Source organism: Nerophis lumbriciformis, linkage group LG37 (genome assembly GCF_033978685.3).
Source record: "Nerophis lumbriciformis linkage group LG37, RoL_Nlum_v2.1, whole genome shotgun sequence".
Taxonomy (NCBI): Eukaryota; Metazoa; Chordata; class Actinopteri; order Syngnathiformes; family Syngnathidae; genus Nerophis; species Nerophis lumbriciformis.
In genome coordinates this window covers 4,175,001-4,192,500 of record NC_084584.2, presented here as the reverse complement: position 1 = coordinate 4,192,500, position 17,500 = coordinate 4,175,001, and the positions used below count along the sequence as shown (strand labels likewise).

Here is a 17,500-nt window from a genome sequence, read left to right as displayed (position 1 = left end):
ACGTCTTATGCTAGCAATTTTACTAAATGAAAACCTAAAAATCATGGATTTTGACAGTTGGCGCCATTTTAGAAGTATGCTAACTTTACTCATGTTATCATGCTAACGTCTTATGCTAGCAATTTTACTAAATGAAAACCTAAAAATCATGGATTTTGACACTTGGCGCCATTTTAGAAGTATGCTAACTTTACTCATGTTATCATGCTAACGTCTTATGCTAGCAATTTTACTAAATGAAAACCTAAAAATCATGGATTTTGACACTTGGCGCCATCTTAGAAGTATGCTAACTTTACTCATGTTATCATGCTAACGTCTTATGCTAGGAATTTTACTAAATGAAAACATACAAATCATGGATTTTGATAGTTGGCGCAATCCTAGAAGTATGCTAACTTTACTTATGTTATCATGCTAATGTCTTATGCTAGCAATTTTACTAAATGAAAACCTAAAAATCATGGATTTTGACACTTGGCGCCATCTTAGAAGTATGCTAACTTTACTCATGTTATCATGCTAACGTCTTATGCTAGCAATTTTACTAAATGAAAACCTAAAAATCATGGATTTTGACACTTGGCGCCATCTTAGAAGTATGCTAACTTTACTCATGTAATCATGCTAACGTCTTATGCTAGGAATTTTACTAAATGAAAACCTACAAATCATGGATTTTGATAGTTGGCGCAATCTTAGAAGTATGATAACTTTACTTATGTTATCATGCTAATGTCTTATGCTGGCAATTTTACTAAATGAAAACCTAAAAATCATGGATTTTGACACTTGGCGCCATCTTAGAAGTATACTAACTTTACTCATGTTATCATGCTAACGTCTTATGCTAGGAATTTTACTAAATGAAAACCTACAAATCATGGATTTTGATAGTTGGCGCAATCTTAGAAGTATGCTAACTTTACTTATGTTATCATGCTAACGTCTTATGCTAGCAATTTTACTAAATGAAAACCTAAAAATCATGGATTTTGACACTTGGCGCCATCTTAGAAGTATGCTAGTTTTACCCATGTTATCATGCTAACGTCTTATGCTAGCAATTTTGCCAATTTTATTAAAAGAAAACCTAAAAATCATGGATTTTGGTACTTGGCGCCATCTTAGAAGTATGCTAACATTTCCAGTGTTATCATGACGTTTTGTACTAGCAATTTTACCAATTTTATTAAAAGAAAACCTAAAAATCATGGATTTTGGTACTTGACGCCATCTTAGAAGTATGCTAACTTTACTCATGTTATCATGCTAACGTCTTATGCTAGGAATTTTACTAAATGAAAACCTAAAAATCATGGATTTTGACACTTGGCGCCATCTTAGAAGTGTGCTAACATTTCCAGTGTTATGACGTTTTGTACTAGCAATTTTGCTAATTTTACTAAATGAAAACCTAAAAATCATGGATTTTGATTGTTAGCGCAATCTTAGCATGATAACATGAGTAAAGTTAGCATACTTCTAAGATTGCGCTAACAATCAAAATCCATGATTTTTAGGTTTTCATTTAGTAAAATTAGCAAAATTGCTAGTACAAAACGTCATAACACTGGAAATGTTAGCATACTTCTAAGATGGCATCAAGTGTCAAAATCCATATTTAGGTTTTCATATAATAAAATTGGCAAAATTGCTAGCATAAGACGTTAGCATGATAACATGAGTAAAGTTAGCATACTTCTAACGTCTTATGCTAGCAATTTTACTAAATGAAAACCTAAAAATCAAGGATTGTGACACTTGGCGCCATCTTAGAAGTATGCTAATTTTACCCATGTTATCATGCTAACGTCTTATGCTAGCAATTTTGCCAATTTTATTAAATGAAAACCTAAAAATCATGGATTTTGACACTTGGCGCCATCTTAGAAGTATGCTAACTTTACCCATGTTATCATGCTAACGTCTTATGCTAGCAATTTTGCCAATTTTATTCAACCAAAACCTAGAAATCAAGGATTTTGGTACTTGGCACCATCTTAGAAGTATGCTAACATTTCCAGTGTTATCATGACATTTTGTACTAGCAATTTTACCAATTTTATTAAATGAAAACCTAAAAATCATGGATTTTGACACTTGGCGCCATCTTAGAAGTATGCTAATTTTACCCATGTTATCATGCTAACGTCTTATGCTAGCAATTTTGCCAATTTTATTAAAAGAAAACCTAAAAATCATGGATTTTGGTACTTGGCACCATCATAGAAGTATGCTAATTTTACCCATGTTATCATGCTAACGTCTTATGCTAGCAATTTTGCCAATTTTATTAAAAGAAAACCTAAAGATCATGGATTTTGGTACTTGGCGCCATCTTAGAAGTATGCTAATTTTACCCATGTTATCATGCTAACGTCTTATGCTAGCAATTTTGCCAATTTTATTCAACCAAAACCTAGAAATCAAGGATTTTGGTACTTGGCGCCATCTTAGAAGTATGCTAACATTTCCAGTGTTATGACGTTTTGTACTAGCAATTTTATTAAATGAAAACCTAAAAATCATGGATTTTGACACTTGGCGCCATCTTAGAAGTATGCTAATTTTACCCATGTTATCATGCTAACGTCTTATGCTAGCAATTTTGCCAATTTTATTAAATGAAAACCTAAAAATCATGGATTTTGACACTTGGCGCCATCTTAGAAGTATGCTAACTTTACCCGCGTTATCATGCTAACGTCTTATGCTAGCATTTTTGCTAAATGAAAACCTAAATATCATGGATTTTGACACTTGGCGCAATCTTAGAAGTATGCTAACTTTACTCATGTTATCATGCTAACGTCTTATGCTAGCAATTTTACTCAATGAAAACCTAAAAATCAAGGAGTGACACTTGGCGCCATCTTAGAAGTATGCTAATTTTACCCATGTTATCATGCTAACGTCTTATGCTAGCAATTTTGCCAATTTTATTAAATGAAAACCTAAAAATCATGGATTTTGACACTTGGCGCCATCTTAGAAGTATGCTAATTTTACCCATGTTATCATGCTAACGTCTTATGCTAGCAATTTTGCCAATTTTATTAAAAGAAAACCTAAAGATCATGGATTTTGGTACTTGGCGCCATCTTAGAAGTATGCTAATTTTACCCGCGTTATCATGCTAACGTCTTATGCTAGCAATTTTGCTAAATGAAAACCTAAATATCATGGATTTTGACACTTGGCGCAATCTTAGAAGTATGCTAACTTTACTCATGTTATCATGCTAACGTCTTATGCTAGCAATTTTACTCAATGAAAACCTAAAAATCAAGGAGTGACACTTGGCGCCATCTTAGAAGTATGCTAATTTTACCCATGTTATCATGCTAACGTCTTATGCTAGCAATTTTGCCAATTTTATTAAATGAAAACCTAAAAATCATGGATTTTGACACTTGGCGCCATCTTAGAAGTATGCTAATTTTACCCATGTTATCATGCTAGCGTCCTATGCTAGCAATTTTGCCAATGTTATGAAATAAAATTGCATGTGCATCCAGGTTTATGGATGTATGTTATATTGTCCTTATATTCCAGACACTTAATTGATTTTGGGGGGAGTTGAGGGGATAATTATGATGCGTTCAAGAGTCTTACGGCCTGAGGGAAGAAGCTGTTTCAGAACCTAGAGGTTCTGCCACGGAACTAGTCTAGAGAGTCCAGCAGTGAAAACAGTCCTTGGTGGGGGTGGGAGATTTTCTGAGCCCTGGTCAGGCAGCGGCTTTTTGCCATATTTTGTCCCGCCCTCAGCGTAAAATATTTTGTTACTTAACTGATACCTTTTAGGAGGAAGAGGAGTCCTGATTATCTTTTCTGCCGTCCTCACCACTCTCTGGAGAGACTTCCAGTCTGAGGCCCTGCAGGCTCCAGTCCAGACTCTATAGTGCCTCTGTAGAACGTGGCACTGCTGAGGGGACCAGGTCATATTGTCAGTTATCTGCACCTCCGGGAACTTGGTGCTGCTTACCGTCTCCACTGCTGTGCCGGTGATGAAGAGCGGGGGTGTGGCTGGACTGGTGCTTCCTGAAGTCGACCATGATCTCCTTGGTCTTGTCGATCTTCAGGACCAGGTTGTTGGTTCTACACCAACCCACCAGACTGTGAGGAAGTCAAGATGACCACCCCAAACATGTATTTTTAAACACATCTTTTATTAAAAGCTACTTTTGATCACACGGCTAAAGTAGTAAAATACAGAAATATCAACTTCATGTACAACGAGAAGAAATGTTTATTGAAATAAACACAAAGTGGAAACATTTATTTAGTAGCAAGTCAACACGAGAGGGGAAAATGAAACAAAAGTCAAATGTATTCTCTCTATTGCAGGGTGTCTAAGTGCTTTTTATTGGAGGGCCACATGGCGGTCCTCAGGGGCCCGCTTGCACTAAGAAACATTTATAAATAAATAATGTATTTCCATCCATCCATTTTCTACCGCTTATTCCCTTTGGGGTCGCTGGAGCCTATCTCAGCTACAATCGGGCGGAAGGCGGGGTACACCCTGGACAAGTCGCCACCTCATCGCAGGGCCAACACAGATAGACAGACAACATTCACACTCACATCCACACACTAGGGACCATTTAGTGTTGCCAATCAACCTACAATTCCCATTAATTTCCATTCATTCCCATATATTCCCATCAATTCCCATATATTCCCATTATTTGTCAATTAATGGGAATATATGGGAATTAATTGGAATATATGGGGATATATGGGAATTAATGGGAATATATGGGAATTAATGGGAATTGATGGGAATTTATGGGAATATATGGGAATATATGGGAATTGATGGGGATATATGGGAATTGATGGGGATATATGGGAATATATGGGAATATATGGGAACTACTGGAATTATATGGGAATTAATGGGGATATATGGGAATATATGGGAATTAATGGGAATATATGGGAATTAATGGGAATATATGGGAATTGATGGGAATTAATGGGAATATATGGGAATTAATGGGAATATATGGGAATTGATGGGAATATATGGGAATGAATGGAAATTAATGGGAATATATGGGAATTGATGGGGATATATGGGAATTAATGGGAATATATGGGGATATATGGGAATATATGGGAATTAATGGGAATTGATGGGAATATATGGAAATTAATGGGAATATATGGGAATTGATGGGGATATATGGGAATATATGGGAATTACTGGAATTATATGGGAATTAATGGGGATATATGGGAATATATGGGAATTTATGGGAATATATGGGAATTAATGGGAATATAAGGGAATTTATTGGGAATATATGGGAAATAATGGGAATATATGGGAATTAATGGGAATATATGGGAATTGATGGGAATATATGGGAATGAATGGAAATTAATGGGAAAATATGGGAATTAATGGGAATTGATGGGAATATATGGGAATGAATGGAAATATATGGGAATTGATGGGGATATATTGGAATATATGGGAATATATGGGAATTAATGGGAATTTATGGGAATAAATGGAAATTAATGGGAATATATGGGAATTGATGGGGATATATGGGAATATATGGGAACTACTGGAATTATATGGGAATTAATGGGGATATATGGGAATTTATGGGAATTAATGGGAATATATGGTAATTTATTGGGAATATATGGGAATTAATGGGAATTGATGGGAATATATGGGAATGAATGGAAATTAATGGGAATATATGGGAATTAATGGGAATTGATGGGAATATATGGGAATGAATGGAAATTAATGGGAATATATGGAATTGATGGGGATATATGGGAATATATGGGAATTAATGGGAATTAATGGGAATTTATGGGAATATATGGGAATTAATGGGAATATATGGGAATTGATGGGGATATATGGGAATATATGGGAATTACTGGAATTATATGGGAATTAATGGGGATATATGGGAATTTATGGGAATATATGGGAATTAATGGGAATATATGGGAATTTATTGGGAATATATGGGAAATAATGGGAATTAATGGGAATATATGGGAATTGATGGGAATATATGGGAATGAATGGAAATTAATGGGAATATATGGGAATTAATGGGAATATATGGGAATTGATGGGAATATATGGGAATGAATGGGAATGAATGGAAATTAATGGGAATATATGGGAATTGATGGGAATATATGGGAATTAATGGGAATATATGGGAATATATGGGAATGAATGGAAATTAATGGGAATGAATGGAAATTAATGGGAATATATGGGAATTGATGGGGATGTATGGGAATTAATGGGAATATATGGGAATTAATGGGAATTGATGGGAATGAATGGAAATTAATGGGAATATATGGGAATTGATGGGGATATATGGGAATATATGGGAATGAATGGAAATTAATGGGAATATATGGGAATTGATGGGGATATATGGGAATATATGGGAATTAATGGGAATATATGGGAACTACTGGAATTATATGGGAATTAATGGGGATATATGGGAATATATGGGAACTACTGGAATTATATGGGAATTAATGGGGATATATGGGAATTTATGGGAATATATGGGAATATATGGGAATTAATGGGAATATATGGGAATTGATGGGAATATATGGGAATGAATGGAAATTAATGGGAATATATGGGAATTGATGGAAATTAATGGGAATATATGGGAATTGTAGGTTGATTGGCAACACTAAATGGTCCCTAGTGTGTGGATGTGAGTGTGAATGTTGTCTGTCTATCTGTGTTGGCCCTGCGATGAGGTGGCGACTTGTCCAGGGTGTACCCCGCCTTCCGCCCGGTTGTAGCTGAGATAGGCTCCAGCGCCCACCGCGACCCCAAAGGGAATAAGCGGTAGAAAATGGATGGATGGATGGATTTTTCTATGCACTGTAAAGACAAAAAATATGTAGAGGGTGTGGTTGCTAGGTTACCCTTGTCCACAGAAGAGCTCCAGGTCGCGCAGCACCTCCTCCGCCACCTGGGGCATCGGTTGAGCGGACGCCGCCAGGAACTCGTCCAGGAAGTTTTCTTGGTGAGAAGTCACGTCTGCGGGCTCCCCGCCGCCGTCTTGGTGGCCGGCGGGCGTGTGGAGGAAACCCGAGCTGTCGGGCGACCGGTTGTGCGGCGAGAGCAGCTTGGAGAGGAAGCTGTCGTCGTCGTAGGTGCTGGAGGTGACGGCACCGGCACCGGCGCCGGGCGAGCAGAGGCGGGTGCTGTCGGGCTGGGGCAAGGCGGCGCCCTGGCGACACAATGCCCGGTTGAGCTTGGCCAGCTTCTTCTTCTTGGCCTTCAGCTTCTTGCAGAGTTGGTAGCGCAGCGTCGTCGTGTCCACGGGAAACTTCCGGTGGTCTTCGTGAAGGCTCGGCGCGGGCGGAGCTTGAGCTTGAGCGTGCTGCCCGAACGCACCGAACCTCTCGGCGGCCTTCAACAGGAGGTCGCCACTGTCTTGGGTGCACAGCGGCGCTTTCTGCACGAGGGGCGGAGCCTGAGGTCCGTGTTGGAGACGAGTGGTCGGGTTGAAGTGCTTGCTGAGCAGGTAGGAGCAGCGAGGATCCTGCTGCCAAGACGGCGGCCTGCTGTCGCTGGACGAGACAGGCGACGCCCTCTGCTCCGGTGCAGGGGCGGCGTTCACTTCCTGTGAGGGCGGGGAAACGAGTCTCCGGCTTCTTTTCGGCGCTTTCTCGGGAGAAGGTTGAGCGGCATCGGCCGCGCTCTGAGGAGCCGCTTCCTCTGATAAGAGGGCGGAGCTATCTGGCGCAGGGTCCGCAGCTGGAGGATCGGTCTGCGGATCCTCGTTGACCTCCGTCAGCGTGAGCGTGATCTCATCCTCTAACAGGCCCTCCAAGGTGTCCAGCAGCGTGGTGGAGCCCATGGAAAGGTCCACCTCGTCCAACACCTCGTCAAGCGGCGGGGACAGCAACGACGAGCGAGGATCCTGCTGCGAAGTCGGTGGCCTGCTGTCGCTGGACGAGACAGGCGACGCCCTCTGCTCCGGTGCAGGGGCGGCGTTCACTACCTGTGAGGGCGGGGAAACGGGAACTTCCTGTTTGAAGAGTCTCCGGCTTCTTTTCGGCGCTTTCTCGGGAGAAGGTTGAGCGGCATCGGCCGCGCTCTGAGGAGCCGCTTCCTCTGATAAGAGGGCGGAGCTATCTGGCGCAGGGTCCGCAGCTGGAGGATCGGTCTGCGGATCCTCGTTGACCTCCGTCAGCGTGAGCGTGATCTCATCCTCCAACAGACCCTCCAAGGTGTCCAGCAGCGTGGTGGAGCCCATGGAAAGGTCCACCTCGTCCAACACCTCGTCAAGCGGCGGGGACAGCAACGACGAGCGAGGATCCTGCTGCGAAGTCGGTGGCCTGCTGTCGCTGGACGAGACAGGCGGGGAAACGGGAACTTCCTGTTTGAAGAGTCTCCAGGTTCTTTTCAGCGCTTTCTCGGGAGAAGGTTGAGCGGCATCGGCCGCGCTCTGAGGCGCCGCTTCCTCCGATAAGAGGGCGGAGCTATCTGGCGCCAGGTCCGCAGCTGTAGGATCGGTCTCCGGATCCTCGTTGACCTCCGTCAGCGTGAGCGTGATCTCATCCTCCAACAGACCCTCCAAGGTGTCCAGCAGCATGGTGGAGTTCATGGCCAGGTCCACCTCGTCGGGCGGCGGGGACAGCAGCGACGTGCTGGACGGGGAACAGGCGGCGGGCTCCGGGTGGTCCGCCGCCGCCTCCCAGAAGACCATGTGGATCTCCTGAGCGGGAACACGGAGCGTCGGGTGGACGCCGCAGTGCGGATGCTTCAGGTCGTCCGACTCCAGCCAGGACCCTGAAAGAAGCGGCCCTGTTTGAGTGCGTCGCAACATATCCTAGCAACATGGTTGCCATGGAAACAAGTCTTGAACCCTGTATACCGGGGGTGCCCAAACTGACAACTGAAAATACAATGTCCTTGGCCTGATCGCGTCAACAAAAAAATATAAGCAAAATAAGCTAAAAAGAAACGGTAGCATGCTAACAGTGCTATGCTAACAATAGCGTGCTTACAGTTAACATTAGCGACATGCCAAAACATACACTTGCTAAATTAGTTACAAACGCTAAAATGCTAACTAACGTGCGTCAAGTACCAAAATATATTACGCTGATAAACTTGTTGAAAATGCTAGCCTGCTAACATTAACACCAAAATAGAGGTGTAACCCTACAACATTAGCATGCTAACGTTAAATTAGTAAAAAAAAATAAAAAAATCTAGCACGCTAAAATGCTAACTGTAACGTGCGTCGTCAAGTACCAAAAGTGTGTACCTGGTAAACTCGTTGAAAATGCTAGCCGCCTGACATTAGCTACAAAATAGGACTGAGGTGTAACCCTACAAAATTAGCTGGAAAAACTAATGTTAGCGTGCTAACAATAACACCAACCAGTTAGCTTTAGTGAAATACCAAAATATATGACACTGAGGTATGTACCTGATAGACTAGCTTTAAAAAACTGCAATGCTAATGTTAGCATGCTAAAATGCTCATTGTATCAAATACCAAAACATGACTTGGTGTGTACCTACAAAATTTGCTAAAAAAAACCCAAAACAAATGTTAACATGCTGAAAGGTATCATTCATCAAGTAACAAAATATTTCACACTGAGTTTTATACCTGCTAAATTAGTTTTAAAAATCTAGCATGCTAATGTTAGTGTACTAAAATGCTACCTGTAACACGTGTCAAGTACTAAAATATAATACACTGAGATGTGTACCTTAAAACATTTTCTCAAATTTTTGCCTGCTATTGTTAGCATGCATCAAGTAACAAAATATGACTTGTGTATACCTACAAAAAAAAAATCTAGCATGCTAATGTTAGCATGCTAAAATGCCAAGTGTAACATGCATCAAGTACCAAATAAAAGGTATGAAATTGGCTAAAAAAAAAAATAAGCTAGGTTTATACCTGCAAAATGAGCAAAAAAAAAAATAGCATACTAACGTTAGCATGCTAAAATGCCAACTGTAACATGCGTCAAGTACCAAAATATGACTGAGGTGTATGCAATTAGCTAGCATACTAACCATAGCACGCTAAAGGGGTATCATGCTATCTAAAATATTCGATGCTGAAGGTTTATACCTGCAAAATGAGCTAAAAAAATAGCATACTAAGGTTAGCATGCTAAAATGCCAACTGTAACATGCGTCAAGTACCAAAATATGACTGAGGTGTATGCAATTAGCTAGCATACTAACCATAGCACGCTAAAGGGGTATCATGCTATCTAAAATATTCGATGCTGAAGGTTTATACCTGCAAAATGAGCTAAAAAAATAGCATACTAAGGTTAGCATGCTAAAATGCCAACTGTAACATGCGTCAAGTACCAAAATATGACTGAGGTGTATGCAATTAGCTAGCATACTAACCATAGCACGCTAAAGGGGTATCATGCTATGTAAAATATTCGACGCTGAAGGTTTATACCTGCAAAATTAGCCAAAAAAAACTAGCATACTAATGTTAGCATGCTAAAATGCAAAGTGTAACATGCATCAAGTACCAAAAAAAAAGGCTGAGGTGTATGAAATTGGCTAAAAAAAAAAAAAAAAAAGCTAGCATGCTATCTAAAATATTCGACGCTGAAGGTGTATACCTGCAAAATGAGCTAAAAAAATAGCATACTAAGGTTAGCATGCTAAAATGCCAACTGTAAAATGCGTCAAGTACAAAAATATGACTGAGGTGTATGCAATTAGCTAAAAAAAAAGCTAGCATACTAACCTTAGCATGCTAATGGGTATCATGCCTTTTAAAATATTCGATACTGAAGGTTTATACCTGCAAAATTTGCAAAAAAAAAAAAAAAAGCATACAAACGTTAGCATGCTAAAATGCCAACAGTAACATGCGTCAAGTACCAAAATATGACTGAGGTGTATGCAATTAGCCTGCATACTAACCTTAGCATGCTAATGGGTATCATGCTATCTAAAATATTTGACACTGAAGGTTTATACCTGCAAAAATCACAAAAAAAACCCAACTAGCATACTAATGTTAGCATGCTAAAATGCCAAGTGTAACATGCATCAAGTATAAAAAAAAAGGCTAAGGTATATGAAATTGCCTAAAAAAAAGCTAGCATGCTAATGGGGTTCATGCTATCTAAAATATTCGACGCTGAAGGTTTATACCTGCAAAATGAGCTAAAAAAAACAACAGCATACTAACTTTAGCATGCTAATGGGTATCATGCCTTTTAAAATATTTGACGCTGAGGTTTGTACCTGCAAAACTTGCTATAAAAAACAAACAGCATACTAACGTTAGCATGCTAAAATGCCAAGTGTAACATGCATCAAGTACCAAATAAAAGGTATGAAATTGGCTAAAAATAATAATAAGCTAGGTTTATACCTGCAAAATGAGCAAAAAAAAAAATAGCATACTAACGTTAGCATGCTAAAATGCCAACAGTAACATACGTCAAGTACCAAAATATGACTGAGGTGTATGCAATTAGCTAGCATACTAACCATAGCATGCTAAAGGGGTATCATGCTATGTAAAATATTCGACGCTGAAGGTTTATACCTGCAAAATTAGCCAAAAAAAAACTAGCATACTAATGATAGCATGCTAAAATGCAAAGTGTAACATGCATGAAGTACCAAAAAAAAGGCTGAGGTGTATGAAATTGGCAAAAAAAAAAAAAAAAAAGGCTAGCATGCTATCTAAAATATTCGACGCTGAAGGTGTATACCTGCAAAATGAGCTAAAAAAAATAGCATACTAAGGTTAGCATGCTAAAATGCCAACTGTAACATGCGTCAAGTACAAAAATATGACTGAGGTGTATGCAATTAGCTAAAAAAAAAAGCTAGCATACTAACCTTAGCATGCTAATGGGTATCATGCCTTTTAAAATATTCGATACTGAAGGTTTACACCTGCAAAATTTGCTAAAAAAAAAAAAAAGCATACAAACGTTAGCATGCTAAAATGCCAACAGTAACATGCGTCAAGTACCAAAATATGACTGAGGTGTATGCAATTAGCCTGCATACTAACCTTAGCATGCTAATGGGTATCATGCTATCTAAAATATTTGACACTGAAGGTTTATACCTGCAAAAATCACCAAAAAAAACCAACTAGCATACTAATGTTAGCATGCTAAAATGCCAAGTGTAACATGCATCAAGTATAAAAAAAAAGGCTAAGGTATATGAAATTGGCTAAAAAAAAGCTAGCATGCTAATGGGGTTCATGCTATCTAAAATATTCGACGCTGAAGGTTTATACCTGCAAAATGAGCTAAAAAAAAACAACAGCATACCAACCTTAGCATGCTAATGGGTATCATGCCTTTTAAAATATTTGACGCTGAGGTTTGTACCTGCAAAACTTGCTATAAAAAACAAACAGCATACTAACGTTAGCATGCTAAAATGCCAAGTGTAACATGCATCAAGTACCAAAAAAAAGGCTGAGGTGTATGAAATTGGCTAAAAAAAAAAAAAAGCTAGGTGTATACCTGCAAAATGAGCTAAAAAACAACAACATACTAACGTTAGCATGCTAAAATGCCAACAGTAACATGCGTCAAGTACCAAATTATGACTGAGGTGTATGCAATTAACTAAAAAAAAAAAGGCTAGCATACTAACCTTAGCATGCTAATGGGTATCATGCTTTTTAAAATATTCGACACCGAGGTTATACTTGCAAAATTTGCCAAAAAAAAAAACTAGCATACCAATGTTAGCATGCTAAAATGCCAACAGTAACATGCATCAAGTACCAAAAAAAAAGGCTGAGGTGTATGAAATTGGCTAAAAAGAATAAGCTAGCATGCTAATGGGTATCATGCTATCTTATATATTCGACGAAGTTTTATACCTGCAGAAATTGCAAAACAAACTAGCATACTAACGTTAGCATGCTAAAATGCCAACAGTAACATGCGTCAAGTACCAAAATATGACTGAGGTGTATGCAATTAGCCTGCATACTAACCTTAGCATGCTAATGGGTATCATGCTATCTAAAATATTTGACACTGAAGGTTTATACCTGCAAAAATCACCAAAAAACCCAACTAGCATACTAATGTTAGCATGCTAAAATGCCAAGTGTAACATGCATCAAGTATAAAAAAAAAGGCTAAGGTATATGAAATTGGCTAAAAAAAAGCTAGCATGCTAATGGGGTTCATGCTATCTAAAATATTCGACGCTGAAGGTTTATACCTGCAAAATGAGCTAAAAAAAACCAACAGCATACTAACCTTAGCATGCTAATGGGTATCATGCCTTTTAAAATATTTGACGCTGAGGTTTGTACCTGCAAAACTTGCTATAAAAAACAAACAGCATACTAATGTTAGCATGCTAAAATGCCAAGTGTAACATGCATCAAGTACCAAATAAAAGGTATGAAATTGGCTAAAAAAAAAAATAAGCTAGGTTTATACCTGCAAAATGAGCAAAAAAAAAAATAGCATACTAACGTTAGCATGCTAAAATGCCAACAGTAACATACGTCAAGTACCAAAATATGACTGAGGTGTATGCAATTAGCTAGCATACTAACCATAGCATGCTAAAGGGGTATCATGCTATGTAAAATATTCGACGCTGAAGGTTTATACCTGCAAAATTAGCCAAAAAAAACTAGCATACTAATGTTAGCATGCTAAAATGCAAAGTGTAACATGCATCAAGTACCAAAAAAAAAGGCTGAGGTGTATGAAATTGGCTAAAAAAAAAAGAAAAAAAAAGCTAGCATGCTATCTAAAATATTCGACGCTGAAGGTGTATACCTGCAAAATGAGCTAAAAAAAATAGCATACTAAGGTTAGCATGCTAAAATGCCAACTGTAACATGAGTCAAGTACAAAAATATGACTGAGGTGTTTGCAATTAGCTAAAAAAAAAGCTAGCATACTAACCTTAGCATGCTAATGGGTATCATGCCTTTTAAAATATTCGATACTGAAGGTTTATACCTGCAAAATTTGCTAAAAAAAAAAAAAAAAGCATACAAACGTTAGCATGCTAAAATGCCAACAGTAACATGCGTCAAGTACCAAAATATGACTGAGGTGTATGCAATTAGCCTGCATACTAACCTTAGCATGCTAATGGGTATCATGCTATCTAAAATATTTGACACTGAAGGTTTATACCTGCAAAAATCACCAAAAAAAACCAACTAGCATACTAATGTTAGCATGCTAAAATGCCAAGTGTAACATGCATCAAGTATAAAAAAAAAGGCTAAGGTATATGAAATTGGCTAAAAAAAAGCTAGCATGCTAAAGGGGTTCATGCTATCTAAAATATTCGACGCTGAAGGTTTATACCTGCAAAATGAGCTAAAAAAAACAACAGCATACTAACCTTAGCATGCTAATGGGTATCATGCCTTTTAAAATATTCGACGCTGAGGTTTGTACCTGCAAAACTTGCTATAAAAAACAAACAGCATACTAACGTTAGCATGCTAAAATGCCAAGTGTAACATGCATCAAGTACCAAAAAAAAGGCTGAGGTATATGAAATTGGCTAAAAAAAAAAAAAAAGCTAGGTGTATACCTGCAAAATGAGCTAAAAAACAACAACATACTAACGTTAGCATGCTAAAATGCCAACAGTAACATGCGTCAAGTACCAAATTATGACTGAGGTGTATGCAATTAGCTAAAAAAAAGGCTAGCATACTAACCTTAGCATGCTAATGGGTATCATGCTTTTTAAAATATTCGACACCGAGGTTATACTTGCAAAATTAGCCACAAAAAAAACTAGCATACCAATGTTAGCATGCTAAAATGCCAACAGTAACATGCATCAAGTACCAAAAAAAAAGGCTGAGGTGTATGAAATTGGCTAAAAAGAATAAGCTAGCATGCTAATGGGTATCATGCTATCTTATATATTCGACGATGAAGTTTTATACCTGCAGAAATTGCAAAAAAAAACCAACTAGCATACTAACGTTAGCATGCTAAAATGCCAACAGTAACATGCGTCAAGTACCAAAATATGACTGAGGTGTATGCAATTAGCCTGCATACTAACCTTAGCATGCTAATGGGTATCATGCTATCTAAAATATTTGACACTGAAGGTTTATACCTGCAAAAATTGCCAAAAAAACAACTAGCATACTATGTGGGCTTTGTACCGAGGATGTCGTTGTGGCTTGTGCAGCCCTTTGAGACACTTGTGATTTAGGGCTATATAAATAAAGATTGATTGATTGATTGATAATGTTAGCATGCTAAAATGCCAAGTGTAACATGCATCAAGTATCAAAAAAAAGGCTAAGGTATATGAAATTGGCTAAAAAAAGCTAGCATGCTAACATTAGCATGCTAATGGAGATCATGCTATCTAAAAAATTCGACGCTGAAGGTTTATACCTGCAAAATGAGCTAAAAAAAACAACAGCATACTAACTTTAGCATGCTAATGGGTATCATGCCTTTTAAAATATTCGACGCTGAGGTTTGTACCTGCAAAACTTGCTATAAAAAACAAACAGCATACTAACGTTAGCATGCTAAAATGCCAAGTGTAACGTGCATCAAGTACCAAAAAAAAGGCTGCGGTGTATGAAATTGGCTAAAAAAAAAAAAAGCTAGGTGTATACCTGCAAAATGAGCTAAAAAACAACAACATACTAACGTTAGCATGCTAAAATGCTAACAGTAACATGCGTCAAGTACCAAAAAAAAAGGCGGAGGTGTATGAAATTGGCTGAAAAAAATAAGCTAGCATGCTAATGGGTATCATGCTATCTTATATATTCGACGATGAAGTTTTATACCTGCAGAAATTGCAAAAAAAAAACTAGCATACTAACGTTAGCATGCTAAAATGCCAACAGTAACATGCGTCAAGTACCAAAATATTACTGAGGTGTATGCAATTAGCTACAAAAAAAGCTAGCATGCTAATGGGTACCATGCTATCTAAAATATTCGACGCTGAAGGTTTATACCTGCACAATTTGCACACAAAAAAAAACTAGCATACTTACGTTAGCATGCTAATGGGTATCATGCTATCTACTACCTGTCTGACAAGCCTGTAAATGTGTGTTAGTCATGTATGATGTCTTTTTATTATTATTATTATTTTTTTTTTTTTTGTGTGATGTGTAATGTCTAGTGTTTAAATGTACAGCAGTGACAATGAATTTCCCCAAGGGGACCAATAAATCTAATCTAATCTAAAATATTAGACTCTGGAGGTGTGTACCTGTAAAATTAGCTAAAAAATAAAATAAAATAAAGCTAGCATGCCATAAAAAACTTAGCCACGGGCTTCAAAGGCCCCCCGGGGCCACTTTGGACACCTGTGATGCATTGAATATTCCATAAAAGGCAGGAAGAGCGCCACCTACCATCAGGCCTGCGCGTCCACGAGACAAAGTGCTTGGCGTGCTGGTCGTACTGCACCACCGCCGTGACCGCGTGGCTCCGCCCCTTGAAGGTGAAGGCCAGTTGGGTGACGTCGCCGTGGGCCAGACCCTCCACAAAGTGCAGCGCCAACACCGCAGACAAACTGTGGGAGGGGAGGAGGAGGGAGGCAGAGCGGCTCAGGCGGGGGCACGTCACCCGGGGACCTGACAGGTGTCACTCACCTCTCCAGCCTCATGCTCCGCCTCTGGTTCATGGCCTGGCACACGTTGCACGGCGCCAAGTGGCTGGCGTGGAGCGGGTGCCAGTCGGGCAGGATCTTGGTGAAGGTGGCGAGCGTCTTGGTGACTCTGGGAAAGTGGAAATGCTTTCAATTGACTGTCCATCACAATGACACGTCCTGAGGACTAACCATCAAGTTTCATACTCAGTTGTAATACACCTTTCCACCACTTGGGGTAGTCATGACCATCTCAAACACAGTTGTAATACACCTTCCCACCACTTGGGGCAGTCATGACCATCTCAAACACAGTTGTAATACACCGTCCCACCACTTGGGGCAGTCATGACCATCTCAAACACAGTTGTAATACACCGTCCCACCACTTGGGGCAGTCATGACCATCTCAAACAAATACCGTATTTTCCGCACTATTAGCCGCACCTAAAAACCACAAATTTACTCAAAAGCTGACAGTGCGGCTTATAACCCGGTGCGCTTTATATATGGATTAATATTAAGATTCATTTTCATAAAGTTTCGGTCTCGCAACTACGGTAAACAGCCGCCATCTTTTTTCCCCGTAGAAGAGGAAGTGCTTCTTCTTCTACGCAAGCAACCGCCAAGGTAAGCACCCGCCCCCATAGAACAGGAAGCGCTTCTTCTTCTACTGTAAGCAACCACCCGCCCGCGTAGAAGAAGAAAAAGCGCGCGGATATTACCGTACGTTTCATTTCCTTTGTGTGTTTACATCTGTAAAGACCACAAAATGGCTCCTACTAAGCGACAGGGATCCGGTTCATGAAAAGACGCAATCTCTCCATCCGCACACGGATTACTATTTCACAG

General features: G+C 39.3%; 1 protein-coding gene across 3 annotated transcripts in view; it reads right to left on the bottom strand.

Moving 5' to 3' along the window:
- Positions 1-6,650: 6,650 nt before the first annotated feature.
- Positions 6,651-17,500, bottom strand: part of uspl1 (ubiquitin specific peptidase like 1) — a 32,956-nt gene continuing 22,106 nt past the window's right edge. For all 3 annotated transcript variants that reach the window (XM_072912552.1, XM_072912553.1, XM_061930940.2), the window contains exons 7-9: positions 16,653-16,778; positions 16,413-16,573; positions 6,651-8,827 (exon numbers count right to left, since the gene is read on the bottom strand). In XM_072912552.1, the coding sequence (XP_072768653.1) occupies positions 6,948-8,827; positions 16,413-16,573; positions 16,653-16,778 (2,167 nt within the window). In that variant the 3' untranslated portion in view covers positions 6,651-6,947. The remainder of the gene's footprint in view (positions 8,828-16,412; positions 16,574-16,652; positions 16,779-17,500) is intronic.